Source organism: Rhinolophus hipposideros, assembly GCF_964194185.1.
Source record: "Rhinolophus hipposideros genome assembly, chromosome: 19".
Lineage (NCBI taxonomy): Eukaryota > Metazoa > Chordata > Mammalia > Chiroptera > Rhinolophidae > Rhinolophus > Rhinolophus hipposideros.
The window spans coordinates 19,519,116-19,542,728 of NC_138065.1; the positions used below are offsets into that span (position 1 = coordinate 19,519,116).

Here is a 23,613-nt window from a genome sequence, read left to right on the forward strand (position 1 = left end):
AATATGCCCCACCAGATAGTAGACTTACTACAAACGATGAAACAACACTGACACGTCATTATTATCCAAAGTCCATAGTTTACATTAGGGTTCACTTTTGGTGCTGTACATTCTTTGGGTTTGGATGTATTACATTTTTAGCACTAAATTTTTCCTCAACATAAATACAAATTGGATATTATTCTTGGAAAAATTATTTAATAATCCTGCATAGGAATACTATGGCGTTACTATAGTCACTGAGTGGGTATTATTTATATTTACGCAGTATAATTTCTGAATATTTTAATCTTATTATTAAAGCTGAGAAAACAGCCCAGTGACAATTAAAAGAATATCTGCTAATATACCTAATAGTACATATAAAATATAAACACTAGGAAGGCTAATGTTTTAAACACAAATACTATGTTATGTATTTTTCTTAAAGGAAAACTTCAGACAGCTTAGAATCAAAAACCAGTTTCATAAAACTGAGAAACATACAAATTTCTTGTCATACCTTGTAAAATCTGTCTGCTGGGTCCTGTTGTTTCTTTTAAGGAAGGACCATCTGTAGAGAGTTAAGTTAAATTATTTTAAAACATGTCATCAATTCCTGATTCATTTTTTGTAATTCAGCGTATTTTTCATTTCAATGTATCACAAAGGATGCATGACTATATAGCCATATCAGACCTACAAACTATTTTTATAGCAATTTAAAGGAGATAGACTTGGGAAATTTCAAAACACATCAATAGTACAGAGTGTTTAGGAAATTAATATAGTAATCTAGTAAAAAACACACAGTAAGTTAAAAACATTGTAAAAGTTTTCTAATATTCATAACATGCCTTATATAGCTTGTTATGCTAATTTTACAACTGGAAATTTACAAAAACCAAAACTACTAGTTGAAGTTATAAGAAGTCCAAGAAATGAAGCAAGGACAATATTCAGAAAAACAACTATGGCAAACAATACGAGGTGTGATCAAACAGTACACAAAGAAATTATTTATTACAGTAAAAGACACGTTGCCATTAATCCCCCTAAAAATATTCCCCCTCACTTTGAATACACTTATCCTTCTTGTCACTTTCTGAAGCAATTCTGGAAGTCCTCTTACGTGAGTGTCTTTAGCTGTGCTGTAATGGCTGCCTCGATGTCCTGAATCATTTTGACTTTGGGGTAGAGCCAGAAGTCACACAGTGCCAGTTCCGGTGAATAAGGTGGATGAGGACACACCGTGATGTTTTTATTTGACAGAAATTGCCATATACAAGAAGCCATGTGAGACACGGAGGGCTGTCATGGAGTATGATTTATGGCACACTGTGAAACACACCTCTCAACCTTAGCTCACACTCAACTGACTATACTGAAGAACTCTGCCTTTCCGTTGGATGGCACTTGGCAGCAGCCTTCACCATATTTTGTGATCACAACGGAAAGGTTCCATTGTCACACCACTTCTGGTATAGCAATTTCTGTCAAATAAAAAAATTATGGTGTGTCCTCATCCACCTTATTCACTGGATTTGGCACTATGCGACTTCTGGCTCTTACCTAAGTCAAAATGACCATGAAAGGTAAATGTTTTGAATCAATTCAGGACACTGAGGTAGCCATGATAGCGCAACTAAAGACACTCATGAAAGAGGACTTCCAGAACTGCTTCAGAAAATGTCAAGACAATGGATAAAGAGTGTTCGAAGCAAAGGGGAGTACTTTGAGGGGCATTAATGGCAATGTGCCTTTTACTGTAATAATTTTTTTTTATTTAAACATTCACTACATTATTTGGTCATACCTCATAGTTTTCCAATAGTTTCTAGATGGATGTGGCAAGCTTTTCACACAGATCAAAATACTTTTTCATTTTGCCTTTATGATGAAAAAGTACTGCAATCTGTATCCTTACTTTGAAGATTAAGGGATCATCAAGAGGACTGACAAGCTTTCTGATCAGAGAGCTAACAGGGAGCCTGCCTGGGGCATGGTTGGTTCTTGGTTCACAGGACGAAAAAGCTGACTTATTACTATAACCTTGATAGAGCGCTAGAACAATGCCAGAAGAGGTACAAAAGCATAACATTGCACAATAATTTGTCTGGATGTGGCGCTGCTGTGTGGAAAGAAAAACATAGCTACCTTGAAAATCCTGTTGTTAGTCAAACGTGTTAACTGTGCTAACAAACCAGCTCCTGATCAAGGCAACAGATTTCTGTATATAAGTAGTAGGTCCAGATAAAGACAGTCATTTTTCACATGATTGTTTTGAAAGGTATATTCTGCTGTATAATAGCTATATCAGACAACGTAACTCCCATCTATGCAAAATATGGAAGTCCTTCTGGATATGAAATTTCTTTTTTCCTCTGTTGTGGAGAGACTAGCTAGTTGCTTATCAAACCCATTTCTTCTTCCTCTTTGGTAAACAACTACATATCCCTTGAGTTAGGTGGTATGTGTATTAGTAAAAATTACAATAATTCCATCCAAAAGAAACATTTAAATGCTAAATCTTATGTCCCTAGGAAATAAAATATTTTAATTTACATGCATATTTTATTGCCAAGAAGTGTAACAGATGATCAAGAAAAGACATAACACAAATATACTGCATTATTATAAAAATTCTGTAAAAGAAATTAAATGGCAATAAAAATTCAAGAAAAAACAAAATGCTATAAAATTTACAACTGTTGATATACATGTTTTTGAATGGGTGATAGTGCATCTCAAATCATTAAGATATTTAAAGTCTACTTTATATTCTATAGGGTAATGAAGTTTCATTCTAAAATATTATCTGTAGTGTCTCAGAAATTATATTCTTTGCAATATTTAAACAAATTTTTTTTAGAAATCCTCTTAAAAACAATGAGGGATGCACAGTTTTTCAAAAATTATTCTGGGATGCATGTGAGCAAAAAACTTAGAAAAACAAGGTTTTAAAGCATACCACTGTATTGTTACAAAAAACATCAGGGACTTATACTCAATCTCCAAGGCCCCTTTCATATTTTTAAATCTAAAGCTTTAGCATTCTCACTATGTGGGACGTACACACAGTATTTATGCATATATTTTATTTAAAGATTAATCAAATTGTATCACTTAAACAGCTCTATTAATCTATACTCTCAAATTTTGTGAATAAACTATTTAAAATATAATTTTAAAATAAAATATTAAGTTGATAAATACCGTATAACTTAGTATTTAATACTATGTAAGTTAGCATATAAAGATTCCTAAGGGCATATTGATGTAAATATCAGGTGTTATCTATAAAAATTACAATGAAAATGTGAAAAATTGAAAGCTAGTGTATTGTAATAAGCCTACATATAACAAAAGGCCTCATTGTATTTTTAAAAAATCATGATTTTCATTTGCTAAAATGCAATTGTTCCTCATTTATTGATACCCATTTAAAATAGTGGCTTTTTGTTATAAGATACTCACTGAAAAAAGCTACATCTATTGCCTTATACCAAGTTAATTTCATTATATACTAAAAATGAACTAGCCCGGGGAACCACTTCGTTTAATTAATTAGAAAGGAAGTTGACTGCAATATTTTAAAGACGTTTTCAACTAGAAAAAGCAATCTGCATAAGCTCTGTTTGTTTGGAAGGCTGCCATTTGAAAGGCTTTAGGCTGTACTCACCATGGGAATGAAAGTGTCCGTGACCATGAACATGATCATGGCTATGCACAGCACCATGTTTCAATTCATGACTATGGCAATGATCTCCATGGCTATGGGCCTGGTCCAGCGCACCATTAAAGAGGGAATGACTATGTCCATGGCCTAGAAACAGTGTTAGAACAAACGGTATGTAAAAATATATTAAGTTATGGTTACAATAGTACTGATATTAGTGAAAAAAATTAGTTCTAAAACCAGAATCAATTCAATAAACATTTACTTATAAAAAGTGTTGTAGATTCATTAAAACAATACTGAGTTCCTACTATGTAGTACAGGAAAAAAATAGAAGCAGAAATTGACAAGCTAGTTCTAAAATTTATATGGAAATGCAAGAAAGGACCCAAAATAGCCAAAACCACATTTAAAAAACAGAATAAAGTTGGAAAATTCACATATTCCAATTTCAAAACCTACCTCAAAGTTATATTAATCAAGACAGCATGATGGTGGTATGAGGATAGACATATAGATCAATGAAAAAGAACTGAGAGTCCAAAAATGAACTCTCACATAGTAAATTGTTGACAAGGGTGCCGAGACAATTAAGTAATCTTTTTAACAAACGGTGCTGAGACAACTGAATATCTATACAAAGAAAATAATATTGGACCCATACCTCAAACCATACACAAAAACTGACTCAAAATGGATCACAGACCTAAAAGCAGACTTAAATGAAAACATTTTAACCCCCCAATTTAAGGATAGTTCTTCATAAGAAAAAACTATCAATGTAATTACTAATTTTAAATTAACTAAAGGAGGAAAAATGATTACTACAACAGGTGGAAGCAGATCCTTTAGTTAATAAAAGCAGTTTTATCAGAAATGGACCATAAACATCGGACTCAATGGTAAAACTTTAGTAGTATTCTTCATTAAAGTAATGGTTCTCAACCTTGACTGCACATTAAAATTGACTGGAGAGCTTTAAAACATACTGGGTCTCTTCCTCCAGAGATTCGGATATAAATGTCCTGGTATTAAATCTGGGTGTTAGTGGTTTTTTTAAAGTCACCCAGGTTGACACAAGGATACAAGCTATCAGTATTTCTAATCAACATTGTGCTAGAGGTCCTGGCTATGCAATAAGACAAATAAGAAAGAAAAATGCTTATAAATGGATTAACAATAGAAAAACAAACAAACAAAAAAACACCCAGACAATTCCAGAAAAGGAAAAACTTAAATGGCCTAAAAACATACAGAAAGATTTTTAATCTCACTACTAGTCAGAGAAATACCAAAAAAAATGAGATACCATTTTTATCAAGATATTAGCAAAGTGGTTTTAAATCCATAATATTAAGTTGTGGTGGGAGGAAATTACTACTTGTATTTATTGCTGGGATAAATGTGAGTGAGTCATTTTGGAGGGCAATTTGTCTACTAAAATTAAAAGACTGTATATCCTGTGTTCCAGCAATGCTACTTATATTCCAGAGCAGTGCAATTCAAAGAATTTTCTCTTTTGATAGGAATGTTCTATATTTGCTGTCCTATATGGTAGCCCTATGTGGCTACTGAGAACTTGAAATGTCATTAACATAACTAAGGAACTTGATTTTTAATTTATTCAATTTAATTAACTATAATTTAAATTTAAATAGCCCCATGTGACTAATGGCTACCATATAGGACAGCACCGCTCTGGAAAAACACTTGCATGTGTTCACAAGGATATGCTTCATATGGAATAGTGAAAAACTTGAAGAAACTTGAAGTGTATCCAGAGAAGATCAGTAAAATAAACCATGGTATCCTACACCATGGAGTTTTATGTGTCTGTTAATGAGAAAAGCTATGCCAAATGGAAAGATCTAAAAGACAGATTATATAGTAAATTTCATACCCACATACACTATAATTTTTTCAGTAACTAGGTTTGTTTTGTGGTTTTTGATGTTTATTTGTTTGTTTTATATAAATGATATCATAGTAAAAAGATGATAACCTACAGGTCTGGAAGGATCCATGTCAAACTGATAACACGTGTAATTCTGAGAAGGCACTGAGAGGGGGGGGCATGGAGAAGTAAAAGGGATGGTTCAGGAAGACATTACTAAGAGTCTATTAACATATTACTTTGTTATTAAAAATCAATATAGAGTTTAACTTTTAAAATTATCAATTTTCAATAGTGAATAACTATGACAGACACTAGAAAATAAAGAAGCAAAGGGTTCTAACCATCATACCAGAGCCATGAGAATGTCCATGACCTCCATGCTTGAAAACAAATATTCCTATTAGGTTTACCACAAACCCAAGAACTGAAACAAGAAGCAGTCTCTCATGGTGTACATCTGGAGGAGCTAATGCTCTCTAGAAAACACATAATACAAGCTGCATTGACATAACTTCTGATTGATCAACTGGTAAAAACAAAAAGCAATTTTTAAAAATTTTTAGTTATTTTCAGAATGGAAATCACTCCAAAAAAAATCTGCCAAAACAATATGCTGAAATAAAACCAGTACTCATATGCTGTAGAAAGGTAACAATTACTATATTTAAATAAATACAAATATTTAAAAGCATGAATATTTGGTCTAACACTCATTCTTTGAATGTTAAAATATTGCCATTCATTGTAAGTTCATAAATTTTTTAATCTTCTCTTTGTTTTAATATGCCAAATATGAAAGATTCATTGGCAAAACTCTGATTCTAGTTTAAGAACTCTTCCCCACAGACCTCACTACCCGTATTATGCCTTCACTTTCAAGTGTCAACACTTGATTCATACCTTGTAAAGTACAATTATTTAATTGTTTTCAATTTCAAAGAGTTATACAAATATTTAATTTGTTCAACAATTTTGTAAGCTCCTCCTGTACACAGGTAATATTTGATCTAATCCAAGACTGTCCTCAATAAATAATAGTGTGAAAAACAGCTCTATTACATGTATGTATTTTTCGTGAGTAGACATTTTCGTTATAGATATGTAATTTACTGACTAATCATTATCTACTGTACCTCAACTCCTTCTGAGAAAATAAAAAAAGCAGTGAAGATCAAAAACAGGCCGTTGACAAAGCCAGCCAGAACTTCCGCTCTAACATACCTAAGGGAGAGCAAAGTAAACTGGATTATTAAGTTATTTCTTAGAAATCTAATAATAAATTTACATGTGCACAGAGATTCTAAACCATGAGTATTATATGGTGATAAGTGGCCTGCAAAGTCCCAGTATCTAGAGTATAGTATGTTTTATTGTGCATATGTTGTAAAACTGAAGTGAATTTAATTATGAATTATATTTAATAGCAGAATACCACAAAACACATAAATTTCTACATGCCAATCAAAAAACCTTCTTAGAGTAGTTAGACTTGGAAAGAGCTTTTACAGAAATGTAAACCTCAAGTTGCCACTGGAGAAGAACAGGACCAAACAAATGCGCAAAGAAGGATCCAAAGATAAAAACTAGAACTTGAAAAAGGGGGTTTTATAACTTAAGTCCTTCTTTTCTAAAAACTCCTTATGCTTTCTACCTTGTACCTTTCAGATTTCAAATCTTTGGAAAGCAGACCTTGACCTGAAGAAGAGTAAAGTTATTTCTGAAGTATCTCAGAAACAACTTGAGATTTATACTTCTATCACTCTTTTTCAAAGACGAATGAATTTAGCAAAAACTTTTTCAACTACCTGTTTTTAGAATTAATTCCAGCTTCACATAATTCAATTATTAAAACTATTTTTAAAATGCCCGTCCTTTTCTCCACGGACTTCTGAAGCTTTCTGCTTTCTACCTGAGTGAGGCATTAGGGAAAGATTCTGTTTTTCCATAAGGTATTTTTTGGCTTGGTTAAAGTCATTAGAAACTACTTTAACTTGGCAGTTATACATGCTCAAACATTATTCAAAGGGTGCTGACAGCAGTTAATCACTTTAGTCCATAATGTAGCAGGAGCATCAAAAATACTGCGTTTTCTACTTTTCTATGTTAACTTCTACACAATAGAATTTTTACATTTAAAGAAAACAAACTCTTTAAAATGTACTCTATCCGGTTATGTTGGAAGCTTGCCCTGTCAGGTAAATTCCAAAAGAGCATATCAGAAATAATACGTAATTCTATTATACCTTGTAACATATATAAATGAATTAATTATCTTATTACTTGTCAAAGCATATACTTTTTTTTCTGGATAAAATGCTCATTAAATTCAAACAATTTACAGTCTGCTTTCCATAACTCACACTTAGGAATTTATCTGTTAGCAGGGTTATTGACCTCAAAATAAAAAGTACTTTCTTTCAACCCACCCTTCTAGTCAGTCCCAAAGCTAATGCTTGATTAAAAACCTTTTGTCCTTGAATTCCATTAGATTTCAAGATCAAAATCAGGAATGTTTGTCAGGCATCTTTTAGTCCCTAAAGCCTAGCTTAGTAGGTGCTCCATAAATTCTGATCACTTGTTGGTCTAAAGTGATTTAATGTATTTGCTAAACTTTGTTGCAGGATTAAAATGAAAAACCTATGAAAACTAGACATACTTGCATTTACAAATGACTGTTTACTTGAACAGAGTGAGTCTTGAAATTAAAACGTAATTTATAAATGTGCTACTGCCTAATTAAGTATGATGTTATCTACATTCTTCAGTCAGGACAAAAAAGATACAAGTTTATGTACATATGTATATAAGCATGTACATATGCATGTATCTACCTGTCAGATGTATATTACTTTTATGCTGGCTTTGTTATTTCAAAAATAGGAGTATGAGAAGACACAAAGGTGATTTGTCTGTAAAGAAATACTAGAAGTCTTTGTTGCCACACAGATTTCTCCTATTGTTTCTTCTACTTCAGAGTCAGTCTGCTATAGTGATCATAATGAATTTGGGCACTTTCGGATTAATCCCTAGGCTTAGCCTCATCAGTGTCATTTTGATGTCCTGGCACCATATTTTACTCCTGCTAATACTTACTACTATAGCAATTATTAATAGTTTCAAATGTTACATCAGCTTTTATTCCTTAACTTTTTCCTTCTCAATAAATTATTTTAAAAAGGCAAATAAGGAGAAGACAGGATAAGAAATAAACGGTGGCAAGAATATTACTCTCTCATATCAACTAGTTAAACTTGGATAGCAAAATCGGCCCTGGTACAGAAGGTATTCAAAGCAACTCCTGGGGCGACTGGTTAGCTCAGTTGGTTAGAGCATGGTGCTAATAACACCAAGGTTGCCGGTTCGTTCCCCGCATGGCCCACTGTGAGCTGTGCCCTCCTTAAAAAAAATTTTAAAAAATAAAATAAAGCTACTTCTAAAAACCATCAGTAGAAGACTAGACAATCTAAATAGAAAAAAAATAGATATCCTAACAATTAAGGAACTGGGGAGAATTTTAGAGTCACCTACTATTTTTCCAGAAAGATTGTTGAATAAGATATCCTAATTAGATTTTTTATATATAATACATATGGATCACTAATTTTCCAACACAAGTATAACTTTACATACAATTTTTCTTTAATGATCCAAAATACACTTAAGAATCTTTTGATTATATAGTGCCATGGAAAATGTTTTTTTCTGAGCATTGAATGTGTTTGTATTTATAGATTTACAGGATCTCTCGTCTTACACTATAAAAATAGTGTGATTAGTGTTTTGTCTCATTTTTTATAATTTTACAAGTAACTCTATCACTTTGGTTATACCCCAACTCAGCAAGTTCTGACAATGAATTTCATATATTTCTCTTTTAGTACTTGTCACAATGCATAGTTATATGGTATTTTTACAGAACTGTTTCCCCATCAGACCACAAGTTCCCCCAAAGAATGTGCCATGTCTTATTCATCTTCGTATCATTAGAAGTAGCAAAGTATGTGACTCATAGTGGGACCTCAATAAATATCTGAAGAGAATTAGAGCATGTTCAAGAAACAGAGAGCGTGTGCTTTCTCAAGAACAAAAGCAAAGCTGGAGGAAAAAGGAAGCAGTGAGGGAGCAAAAGAGAACCAGGGCATAGGAGACAGTGCCTGTAGGAAGGGGGATGTGAATAGCAGAGGGAGAGAATGGAGACAGTGCACTGGAAGGGGAGCAGTCAGACAAGGAGAGTCAGCGAAAGAAGAAAAGACAGGCTGGGGAAGGAAGAGAAAAAAGAGCTACAGCTGAAGATGTTAAGGGAGAGGGAGAAGGAGAATAAGAAAGAGCCTGAGAGATACAATAGTAAAGGGGAAAGGAGAGAGCAGGAGAAAAGATGTGAGGAACGGAGAAAGAGAGGAAGTGGAGAGGGAGAGAGAAAGAGAGAAGGGAGAAAAAGAGAAAGCACAGGAACAAGTAACTAGAAAGAAAAAATGAGTAAAAGAGTGGGAAAGGGAGTTTAGGAGAGATGAGAGAGAGAAAATGAGTATGAGGATGGGAATAGGAGTGCGAGATGGAGAGAAAATAGGGAAGACCATGGAGAGAGAATGTGAGAGCACTCACAAGGGAAAGGGGAGGGGGGAAAGACAGAAGGAAAGAAAATGAGTAAGAGGTGGGAGAAAGAGGATATTAGTTTTGACTGCTGGAAACACTGCAGAATATTCTATGAGCTAGGAAAAAAAAACACACACAAAAGAAAACCCAAGCAGAGTAAGTCAAATATTGGAAACTCCATTGCCTCCTTCAATCAGAGATGCAAAAAGCAAACTGCCTCTAAGGGAACTAGGCTCAAAGGTGAGGCTAAGGTGTTCCAACATAGTCCCTTCAGCAAGAAAACACTCTCCAAATATTTGATTAATTGTCCAAAGTCATTAAAACAAAGCTGAAGAGTTATGTGATATAAAACAATATTAGGAAATAATGATTTTAAATAAACAGCAAAATATCCTTCCAAAAAAGAAACATGATCATTTACATATTTACATATACTGAAACTTTTTCTTCCTCTTCAAAAAAAAAAAAAATTGGTTAAAAGTTGAGAATTCCCCTAGCTAGTAACAATCTCACCTAAAATTTTTTGGTAAAATCAAGATGCCCTACCTCTAAGCAAAAGAACTTAGACACACACACATGAAGTATATATTATAGATTTCAATTATAAAATGTTCACAAATAGGTAAAACTAATCCCTGGAGTTAGAAAAATGGATACCCTTGAGGAGAGTGGGAAGGAACAAGGAAGAATGACGGGGTTTCAAGGGCTTAAGTTCCACAAGTGTGTTCAATTTATGAAAATTCACTGAGCTTGAGATTGATGTATTTTTCTGTATTTCTTATATTTCAATAAAAAGGTTTTTAAAGTCTTACCCATAAGAGAAGGCATCATTATCTCTCCATTTTGAAATAACAGATGCTGCCAGTCCAGCCAAAATGGCAGTGCTATCGAAAAACATGTGAAAAGAGTCGGAAATCAAGCCTAAGCTGCAAAAGAATAAACACATTGGCATATGAGAATAATAATCAAAGAGTAGGCATCCTTCTCTAAACCTCAAAGATTCAGCCTCTGCTCATCAGGAACTAATCTTCTAAAAAGACAACAATGAAATATAATATATAGAAAGATACTAAGGATAACTTTTAAAAGTCTAAAAGAGAAACCTTCAAACCCCTTGCCCAGGGAAAAGCCCAGCTACCACTGAGAGGGGGGAGAAACAACACCATCTGCTGCTGGTGGCAAGGCTGATGCCAGCTTGGGCCCAGGATCTTACACTGATACAAGGCTATGGGGATGGGGAGAAAGTGCAGGAACATTAATAATTCCCTCTCTGGCACCCTGGTGTATAGTGTCTGTATAATACGAAGGCTGCAACAGGAGAACCAAATACTCCCTCCCTACCAACCAAAGCCTTGACTAAGGTATAAGGCAATAGCAATCTACTGCTGAGAGATAAAGAGGCCCACCAAGAGAGACACCCTGTGGCACAGGTGTGCCAGGCTTGCTGAAAGCTGAGAGTGGAGTAAGAATACTGAAAAAAACCCTCCAGTATTCCAAATCCCATGCTAAGCACAAGGTGGTAGGGGCCACTGGAAAAATCTGAAGTCTGTGGCTTGCTGAAATTAACTAGCAATAACAAAACACAAAACCCAGCTCAACTATTGACCAGATAGGTTCAAAACCCCATACTAATGGCCTGACAAAAATAGAGGTGTCCACATTTATGGGGATAAATACCATTAATATCAGTCTCCATTATTCTTTGAAATATAAGATCCAGCACTTAATAAATATTTTTAAGACACATAACAAGATCAAGAAGAAATAAATAAGACTTGTTGTCAAGAGCTAAAGCAATCAACAGAAGCAGAACCAGACAAAGCCCAGTGCTTAGACTATTGTAAGGACTTTAAAACAAATATGATTAATGTTAAAGAACGCAATATAAAGCTGGAGAAAATTCATGAACAAATAGGGACTATCCACAGAGATATAAACTACACAAGAATCAAATGGAAATGATAAAAACCTGTTTTAAATCTGCCCCTCCCAAGAGAAACAGCACACCCAGAGGCTGGCTTCAGATCACACCAGAGCACTACCTAGTTAGTCCCACAAGTGGCACACCCAAAGGATGGTCTCAACTAGCACAAGAGACAGTGGGGGCAAATCCCCCTGAGGACTCAACACCCAACTCATACACTGTGGATGTAGCCAATCTTCATGGTGAGTTAGCTTGGGAATCAATCCCACCCACTGAATGCACCAAAAGCAATCAAGGCTCAACTACAAGGGGAGAATACACACAGCACACTCAAGGGATTCCTGGAACCTATGCACGGGACATCAGGGAAACTTCACCATTGGACCACATGGGATACATACTACATAAAGCCACTCAGCAAAGACTGAGAGACATAGGAGATCTACCTAATTCATAGAAGCAAACACAGAAAATCAACAAAATGAGGAGACAAAGAAATATGTCCTAGTTAAAAAAAAGGGGGAACCTCCAGAGAAAGAACTAAATGAAGTGGAGGCACCCAATCAACCAGAGACAGAGCTTAAAACACTGGTTATAAAAATGCTTAAGGAACTTAGTGAGAATTTCAATAGAGATATCAAGCATAAAGAAGGACATAACCACCATAAAAAAGAACCAGTCAGAAATAAAAAATACAGTAACTGAAATGAAGAATACACTAGAAGATATCAACAGCAGATCAGATGATGAAGCAGAGGATAGAATCAGCGATTTAGAAGACAAGGTAGCAGAAAACACCCAATCAGAACAACAAAAAGAAAAAAGAATTTAAAAAAAAAGAAAAACAAAAAACAAAGATAGTTTAAGGGACCTTTGGACAACACCAAGAGTTAACAACATTCACATCATAGGAGTACCAGAAGAAGAAAGGGATCGAGAACCTGAAGAAATTATGACTGAAAATTTCCCTAATCTGACAAAGGAAATAAGACATACAAGCTCAGGAAGTACAGAGAGTCCCAAGCAAGAACCCAAACAGGCCCACATCAAGACACATTACAATTAAAATGGCAAAGGTTAAAGACAAAGAGAGAATACTATAAGCAGCAAGAGAAAGACAACTAGTGACATACAAGGGAGCTCCCATAAGATTGTCACCTGATTTCTCAACAGAAACTTTGCAGGCCAGAAAGGACTGGCAGAGATGAATCAAAATGATTAAAAACAAGGACCTACAGGGGACAGCCGTGGTTCAGTTGGTTAGAGCGTGAGCTCTCAACAACAAGGTTGCTGGTTCAATCCCCATGTGGGCTGTGCCCCCTGCAACTAAAGATTGAAAACAGCCACTGGACTTGGAGCTGAGCTCCGTCCTCCACAACAAGATTGAAGGACAATGACTTGGAACTGATGGGCCCTGGAGAATCACACTGTTCCCCAATATTCCCCAATAAAAATTTTTAAAAACAAACAAACAAACAAACAAACAAAAAACAAGAACCTACAACCAAGACTACTGTATTCAGCAAGGCTATCATTTAAAATTGAAGGACAGATGAAGAGCTTCCCACACAAGCTAAAGGAATTCATTACCAACAAGCCAAGTATTACATGAAAAGTTAAAAAGGACTTCTTTAAGCAGGAGGAGAAAACAAAGAAAGAACAAAAATATGAATAATAAAATGGCAATAACTACACACCCATCGATAATCACTTTAAATGTAAATGGATTAAATACTCCAATCAAAAGACATAGGGTAGCTGAATGGATAAGAAAACAAGACATGCATATGCTGTCTACAAGAGACCCACCTCAGATCAAAAGACACACATAGACTGAAAGTAAAGGGATAAAAAGATACTTCATGCAAATGGAAACGACAAAAGAACTGGAGTAGCAATATTTATCTCAGACAAAATAGGCTTTAAAACAAAGGCTTTAATCATAGACAAAGAAAGACACTACATAATAATAAAGGGATCAATCCACAAGAGGACATCACCCTAGTAAACATTTATGTACCCAACACAGGAGAACCTAAATATGTAAAGCAAATATTGACCAACATAAAGACAGAGATCAACAGTAACACAACCACAATAGGGGACTTTAACACTCCACTGACACCAATAGACAGATCTTCCAGACAGAAAATCAACACGGAAACAGCTGCCTTAAATGACACCATAGACCAGATTGATTTAATTGATATTTATAGAGCATTTCATCCCAAAGCAGCAGAATATCCATCCTTTTCAAGTGCACATGAAACATTTTCTAAGGTAGACCACATGTTAGGCCACAAAGTAAGTCTCAATTAATTTAAGAAGACTGAAATTATACAAAGCTTGAAATTATATCAAGTGTCTTCTCTGAACACACTTGAAACTAGAAGTCAATTACAAGAAAAATACTGAAAAACAGACAACCACATGGAGACTAAATAACATGCTATTAAATTATGAATGGGTCAACAATGACATCAAGGAAGAAATCAAAATATACCTTGAGACAAACAAAAATGAAAATACAATTCAAAATCTATGGGACACAGTGAAAGCAGTCCTAAAAGGAAAATTCATAGCAATGCAGACCTACCTCAAGAAACAAGAACAATCTCAAATAAACAGTATAACTTTACATCTAAGGGGACTGGAAAAAGAACAGCAAACAAAGCCCAAAGTGACTACAAAGAAGAAATAATAAAGATCAGAATGGAAATAAACAAAATAGAGGCTAAAAAAAAGATCAATGAAATCAAGAGCTAGTTTTTTGAACAGATAAACAAAAGTGACAAACTTTCAACACACTCATCAAGAAAAAGAGGACACAAATATGTAAAATCATAAATGGAAAAAGTGACAATAAACACAACAGAAATTTAAAAAATCTTAAGAAAATACTATCAGCAACTATACATTAAAAAATTTGACAATCTGGAAAAAATGGATAAATTCCTAGATGCATACAATCTTCCAAAGCTTAATCAAGAAAAAAAAAGAAAATCTGAAGAGACCAATTACTAACAAGCAGTAAACAACAAGCTCCCAACAAACACAAGTCCTGGAAAAGATTGTTTTGCAAGTGAATGTTACCAAAATTCTAAATAGAATTAACACCTATTCTCCATAAACTATTCCAAAAAATCCAGAGGAGAGAAGGCTCCCAACCTCCATTTATAAGGACACCATTACCCTGATTCCAAAACCACACAAAGACACTACAAAAAAAAAAAAGAGAGAAAAAGAAAACTATATGCTGATATCCCTAATGAACATACATGCAAAAATCCTCAAAATATTAGCAAACCAATTCAGCAATACATTAAAAGATCGTACACTATGTATGAAAAGTTGGTTCAATATCTGCAAATCAATTAATGTGCAACACCACATAAACAAAATGAAAAATAAAACTCAGAAGTTAGTTTTAAGATGGTGGAGTAGAAAAACACTATGCATGTTTCCTTCCATGAACAAATTAAAATTACAACTAAATTATAGAACAATCAACCTGGAGAACCATCTGAGGTCTAGCTGAACAGAAGTTTTATACCTAGAGACATAAAGAAGAAGGATATAAAGAGACAGGTGAAAATTCAAAAAGGGCTACAACAACTATGGATCGCTTTATAGCTCCTAACAGGTAGTCCCCAGCCAGTCACAGGCAGTGGCTGACCTGGGCCTGCACCAGAGCCCCTCCCAAGAGGCACCAAAACCAACATACATGGAGGTTGCTTTCAGACCACAGCAAGGCACCACCATTAGGCCCACAAGCAACACACGCAAAAGGCTATTTCCATAGGAACCAAAGACCACTGGCGCAAATCCCACTCAGGGCGGTAAGCCCCCTGCACAGCAGCCCATAAGTTGTTGTGGGCATAACCCCACAGCCAGTCAGAATGGGGTCAATCTCACCCACTGGCATTGCAATAGCAATCAAGGCTCAACTATAACAGGAGGGCACACAAAACCCACACGACAGACACTCCTGGAGTACCTGGACAGGCGACCAGGTAGACTGTGCCAGAGCACCGACTACATAAGGTCTCCTGGGCAAGACTAGTAGACATAGCAGACCTACCTAATACACAGAAACAAACAGAGGCAGACAAAATGAGGAAACAAAGAACTATGTCCCAAATGAAAGACCAGGAGAAAACTCCGGAAAAAGAATTAAACGAAAAGGAGGCAAGCAACCTACCAGATATACGTGGTTTGACAATTAAGTTCAAGAACTTGTTGCAACGATGCTAACCTTTTCCGATATCAGAGGAATTATTATGAATTTGTACCAACTGGACAGTTAACCAAGTTTACTATTTGGAAGTGTTGAAAAGGCTGCGTGAAAAAGTTAGACGACCTGAACTTTTCACCAACAATTCATGGTTCTTGCATCATGACAATGCACCAGCTCCCACGGCACTGTCTGTGAGGGAGTTTTTAGCCAATGAACAAATAACTGTATTGGAACACCATCCCTACTCACCTGATCTGGCCCCCAATGACTTCCTTCTTTATCTGAAGATAAAGGAAATATTGAAAAGGAAGACATTTTGATGACATTCAGGACATCAAGGGTAATACAACAACAGCTCTGATGGCCATTCCAGAAAAAGAGTTCCAAAATTGCTTTGAAGGGTGGACTAAACACTGGCATCAGTGCATAGCTTTCCAAGAGGAGCATTTCAAAGGTGACCATAGTGATATTCAGCAAAGAGGTATGTAGCACTTTTTCTAGGATGAGTTTGCAAACTTAACAACTGTCACACCTCATAGAGTTCAAAACAAAGGTTATCAGAATGCTCAAGGAAATTAGTGAGAACTTCATCAAAGAACAGAAATCATAAAAATGGACTAGTTAGAAGGGAAAAATACAATAACTGAAATGAAGAATGCACTAGAGGAATCACCAGCAGACTAGAAGAATCAGAGTATCGAATGAGTGATTATAAAGACAAGGCAGCATAAAACTCCTAATAAAAATAGCAAAAGGAAAAAGAATTTTTGAAAAAGAGGAGTTTACAGACCTCTAGGACAACATGAAGCACAACAACATTTGTATTATAGGGATACCAGAAGAAGAGAGAAAACAAGGGATGGAGAACCCATTTGAAGAAATAATGACTGAAAACTTTCCTAACCTGGCAAAGGAAATACATATACAAGCCCAGGAAGTGCAGAGACTCCCAAACAAGATGAATCCAAACAGGGCCACACCACGACACATTATAATTAAAATGGCAAAGGTTAAAGACAAAAAGAGAATACTAGAAGCAGCAACAGAAAGACAACTAGTAACTTATAAGGGAGCTCCCATAAGATTGTCAATTTCTGATTTTTCAATAGAAACTTTGCAGGCCAGAAAGGACTGGCACGAAATATTCAAAATTATGAAAAGCAAGAACCTACTACAACCAACACTACTCTACCCATCAATCCTAACATTTAAAATCGAAGGACAAAGAGCTTCCCAGACAAGAAAAAGCTAATGGTATTCATCATTATCAAACCAGTATTACAAGGAATGTTAGAGGGACTTCTTTAAGACAGGGGGGGGAAAAAGATCAAAATTGTTAATAATAAAATGGCAATAGCTACGTACCTATCAACAATTACTTTCAATGTAAATAGATTAAATGCTACAATCAAAAAACACAGAAGGGCTGAATGGACAAGAAAACAAAATCCTTACATATGCTGCCTATAAGAGACTCACTTCAGATTGAAAGACATACACAGACTGAAAGGGATGGAAAAAGACATTTCAGAAAATAGAAACAAAACAATAAGAAAAAAGCTGGGGTAGCAATATTTATACCAGACAAAACAGACTTTAAAACAAAGGCTATTACAAAAGAAAAGAAAAACCCAGCAATCCCTCTTCTGGGTATTAATCTGAAGAAACCCAAAACGCTACTTTGAGGGGATGTGTGCATCCATGTTCACGGCAGCATTGCTTACAATGGCCAAGACGTAGAGGCAGTCTGGGTGTCTGTTGATGGAGGAATGGATAAAGAGGAGGAGGTACATATATAGAATGGAATATTGCTTGGCCATAGAAGGAAATAGGTTCTTGCCATCTGTGGCAGCATGGAACAACCTGGAGGGTATCGTGTTGAGCAGAGTACGAGACAGAGAAAGACAGACAGATGTACTGTGATTTCACTTATATGTGGAATCTAAAGGACCAAATAAACAAACAAAAGAGAAATAGACTCAGATACTGAAGACATTTTGATGGTTGCCAGATGAAAGGGGGGAGTTGAGCTTGTGGGTGAAAAACGGGAAGGGATTAAGAAGTACAAATTGGTTGTTACAAAGTAGTCATGGGGATATAGGAAAAGGCACGAGACATATAGTCAATAATATTGTAACAACTATGTGTGGTGTCAGCTGGGTACTAGATTTGTTGGGATGATAGATGGGAAGAGGTTGGGAAACAGGGTTAAAAACATGAAGGGATCAAGAAATACAAATTGGTAGTTACAAAACAGTCATTAGGATGTAAAGTAAAGCATAAGGAATATACTCAATGATATGGCAATAACTATGTTTAGTGCCAGGTGGGTACTGGACTAGAGAGGGGGATCACTTCTTAAAGTATATAAATGTCTAACCACTACACTGTAACATGAAATTAACATAAATAATATTGAATATCAACTGTATTGAAAAATGTAAAAAGGGGGGGAAGGTGAAGGGGAATTTCTAGGTATAAAACCAATAAGTCATGGGGTTGTAATATACAGCATAAGGAATATACTCATTAATATTGTGATAGTATAGAATGGTATCACATGGGTGCTGGACTTAATCATGGTGATCACTTCTTTATGTGTATAAATGTTGAGTAACTATGGTGTACCCCTGAAACTAATATCATATTGAATGTCAGCTATATTTTTAATAAAAATATTAAAAAACAAAATTTAAAAAAAATCATGTGGTCATATCAGTAGATGTAGGAAACCCATTTGAAAAAATTCAGCATCCATTTATGATAAAAACACTCAGCGAAGTGGGAATAGAGGAAACATATCTCAACATAATAAATGCCATATATGACAAACCCACAGCTAACATCATATCTGATGGGGAAAAGCTAAAAGTGTTCTCCTTAAGATCAGGAGCAAGACAAGGATCCCCTCTTTCACCACTGTTATTCACTACAATCCGGAAGAACTAGCCACAGCAATCAGACAAGAAATAAAAGGCATGCAAATGGGAAAGGAAGAAGTAAAACTGTCATTATTTGCAGATGACATGATACTATATAGAGAGAATTCCAAGGATTCCACCAAAAAAACTATTAGAACTGATAAATGAATTTAGAAAAGTAGTGGGATACAAAATATTCAGAAATCAGTTGCATTTTTATACACCAATAATGAATATCAGGAATAGAAATTAAGAAAACAATCCCATTTATAACTGCATTAAAAACAACAAATACTTAGGAATAAATTTAACCAAGGAAGTAAAAGACCTGCACTCAGAAAATTATAAGACATTGAAGAGAGAAATTAAAGAAGACACAAATAAAAGGAAACATACTATGCTCATAAATAGGAAGAATTAATACAGTTAAAATGTCCATACTACCCAAAACAATCTATAGATTCAATGCAATCCTTATCAAAATACCAATGACATTTTTCACAGAATTGAAACATAATCCTAAAATTTATACGGAAATTTTCATAATTTCCTTTCACAATTTCATAATTTGAAAATAATTTCATAATTTGAAATAATTTCATAATTTCCTTTCATAATTTTCTTTCATAAAAGACCCTGAATAGCAATCCTGAAAAAAAAAAGAACAATCCTGAAAAAAAAAGAACAAAAGTGGAGGTATCACACTACCTGACATCAAATTATACTACAAGTCCACAGTAATCAAAACAGCATGGTATTGGCATAAAAACAGACACATGGGTCAATGGAACAGAGAGAGAGCCCAGAAATAAATCTATGCCTATATGGTTATTTAATCTACAACAAAGGATGCAAGAATTTACATTGGGGTAAAGACAGTCTATTTAATAAACAGTGCTGGGAAAATTGGACAGATACATGCAAAAGAATGAAATTGGACCATCTTCTTATGCCATATACAAGAATAAACTCAAAATGGATTAAAGACTTAAATGTAAGACCCAAAACCACAAAACTCCTATTAGAAAATATAGAAAGTAAACTCTCAAACATCACTCTTAGTAATATTTTTACTGATACATCTCCTCGGGCAAGGGTAACAAAATTAAAAATAAATAGGACTACATCAAACTAAAATGTTTTTTCACAGCAAAAGAAACCATCAACAAAACAAAAAGACATCCTACTGAGTGGGAGAAGATATTTGCCAATGATACATCCAATAAGGGGTTAATATCCAAAATTTATTTAAAAAAAAAACTCACACAACTCAACACCAAAAAAACAATCCAATTTAAAAATGGGCAGAGGACACGAAGAGCCATTTCTCGGAAGAGGATATACACATGGCCAATAGACCTATGAAAAGATGCTCAACATCCCTAATCATCAGAGAAATGCAAATAAAAACCACACTGAGATATCACTTCACTACTGTCAGAATGGCTATCATTAATAAATCAACAAACAACAAGTGTTAGCGAGGATGTGGAGAAAAGGGAACCCTTGTGCACTGTTGGTGGGATTGCAAACTGGTGCAGCCACTAAGGAAAACAGTATGGAGGTTCCTCAAAAAATTAAAAATAGAGCTATCTTATGACCCAGCAATTCCCCCCAGTATTTATCCAAAGAAATCCAAAACCCTAACTCAAAAAAAAATATATGAACACTTAGGTTTACTACAGCACTATTCACAATAGGCAAAATATGAAACAACTGAAATGCCCATCAATAGATGATTGGATAAATTGTGGTTCATTTATACAGCGGAGTATTAATTACTCTGCCACAAAAAAGAATGAAATCTTACCATTTGCAACAACATGGATGGACCTGGAGGATATTATGCTAAGTGAAATAAGTCAGACAGAGAAAGACAAACACCATATAATCTCAATTATATGTAGAATTTAAAGAACAGAATAAATGAGCAAACAAAACAAATAGGTATAGCTACAGAGGACAAACTGATGGTTGCTAGATGGGAGAGGGTTGGGGGGATGGGTGAGAAAGGTGAAGGGATTAGGAAGTATAAATTGGTAGTCACAAGATAGTTACGGGGATGTGAAATACAATATGGGAAATTTAGTCGATAATGTAAAAACTAGGTATGGTGTCAGATGGGTACTAGACTTATCAAAGGGTAACTTCATAAATTATATAGATGGTTAACCACTGCATTGTACACCTGAAACTAATATAAAATAATATTAATGTCAACTACAATTAAAAATGCATATACAAAGACTAGATGTAAAATACAGCATAGGAAATATAGTCAACGGTGTTCTAATAGCTATGTATGGTGTCAGATGGGTAGTAGACCTGTTACGGTTATCACTTTGTGAGGTGTGTAAATGGCTAATCATGATGCTGCTTTACACATCTGAAACTAATAATCAAAAATAAATAAAAATCATTAATATTGAAGATAAAGAATAACATATATGGGCTTCTGAGTGAACAGGAAAGAGAAAGAATCAGTTATATCAAAAGAAATTATCCAAGGTAAAACAAAGGAGTGAAAAGAAAAACCAAGCAAGCCAACAAAAAACAGAACAGTGTACATAGATTAATTCATACATTATTCCTTTATTCTTCATTCAGCAAATATGTATTAAGTATATTATGTACCATATAATACGATGCCTGAATATGAGAGAAAACCCCTATTTTAATAAAGCTTACATTTTGGTGAAAAGGTGAAAGGCAATGGACATTTAATGGGGGAAAAATACACAAAGAGCTTAGCTATTCTTCCACTGATAGGTTCTCACCATTAAAAATATAAATCAACTATAAATTCTTCCTTTAAAACTGGGGCTCTCGCTATGGAAGGCAGTGTGGAGGTTCCTCAAGAAATTACGAATAGAATTACCATATGACCCAGCAATCGCTCTCCTGGGTATCTACCCCAAAAATATAAAAGCATTTCTCTATAGAGACACGTGTACGCCAATGTTCATTGCAGCTTTGTTTACGGTGGCCAAGACATGGAAACAACCAAAATGTCCTTCGATAGATGAATGGATAAAGAAGTTGTGGTATATATACACAATGGAATACTATTCGGCGTTAAGGAAAGATGACATAGGAACATTTGTGACAACATGGATGGATCTCGAGAGAATAATGCTAAGTGAAACAAGTCAGACAGAAAAAGCAGAGAACCCTATGATTTCACTGATATGTGGTATATAAACCAAAAAGAACAAGACAAACAAATGAGAAACAAAAACTCATAGACACAGACAGTAATTTAGTGGTTACCAGAGGGTAAGGGGGTGGGGGGTGGGTGATGAGGGTAAAGGGGATCAAATATATGGTGATGGAAGGAGAACTGACTCTGGGTGGTGAACACACAATGGGATTTATAGACGATGTAATACAGAATTGTACACCTGAAATCTATGTAAATTTACTAACAATTGTCACCCCAATAAAATTAATTAAAAAAAAAAAACTGGGGCTCTGAACAAGAACCAGAACTATTTAACATTTGTTACGATTGCATTAACTGTATCTAAGAACGTTTATTTTATTTGTGAAGATAGACTGTTTTATAAATCTTTTAATCCCACAATAGAAAAAATTTCTTGACATTTCATGTTCATAACATCTTGAAACTTAATTTTTACAGAATGAAAATGAACAAAGAAATAACTATCACAAAGAAATTAAGTTTTTGTGAGAAATTTACTCAAGGAACTTGAAATCTAATTGAACCCTCAAGAACAGAGGTAATCCAGTCATCTAAACAAACTGCTGATCAGTCAACAAAGGGAACTAAAAATTATGGTGTCTAAAAACAAAGAAAGCCAGATTATGAAAAGGCCCAAGCCAGTTCTAAAGCTGCCAAAGCTTTAACAGGAACATATTTGTATTCCCAATCCACCCAGCTAGGTATAACAGACACTGGTTCAGAGATAGATTTCAAATCTGGAAGATATCACAATACAATCAGAGAATAAACTGCAGAAGAAAGCCCAAGGACAGAAGAACAAGCCACAGAAGAACAAGTCACGTACCACTGATGTTTCCCTTCTGTACTGATGAATACTGACAATGGCTTGGAAATCAGTGGTTTTAATAATTTCTTCAACAGATCTCTACAGACCAAAACAATTACTATATACCTAACTTTCCATCAAAGAGGTAGTTTAGGCATGTCAAATATGAATTCCTCGAACAAGATAGCTCACACAGTAATTTATGCAATGATAGGCCATAGTGAAATGTAACGTATTGTAATATAAAGTAACTATAGCAAAACTGTACATATACAAACCAAGATACAGTCTTGATACTGTCAGCACACATGCCACAATATGGTATGATACAGAAAGAGCAAAATGTAAAACATATAAATATTATATACTTATA

At 34.9% G+C, this 23,613-nt stretch overlaps 1 protein-coding gene across 2 annotated transcripts in view; it reads right to left on the reverse strand.

The window, feature by feature from the left end:
* Positions 1-23,613, reverse strand: part of SLC30A7 (solute carrier family 30 member 7) — a 67,036-nt gene that overhangs the window by 40,935 nt on the left and 2,488 nt on the right. For both annotated transcript variants that reach the window (XR_013991695.1, XM_081025561.1), the window contains exons 3-7: positions 10,961-11,074; positions 6,689-6,776; positions 5,905-6,031; positions 3,662-3,805; positions 503-553 (exon numbers count right to left, since the gene is read on the reverse strand). Coding sequence is in view for 1 of the 2 variants with exons in the window: in XM_081025561.1 (XP_080881687.1) it covers positions 503-553; positions 3,662-3,805; positions 5,905-6,031; positions 6,689-6,776; positions 10,961-11,074 (524 nt within the window). In the remaining variant the exon portion in view is untranslated. The remainder of the gene's footprint in view (positions 1-502; positions 554-3,661; positions 3,806-5,904; positions 6,032-6,688; positions 6,777-10,960; positions 11,075-23,613) is intronic.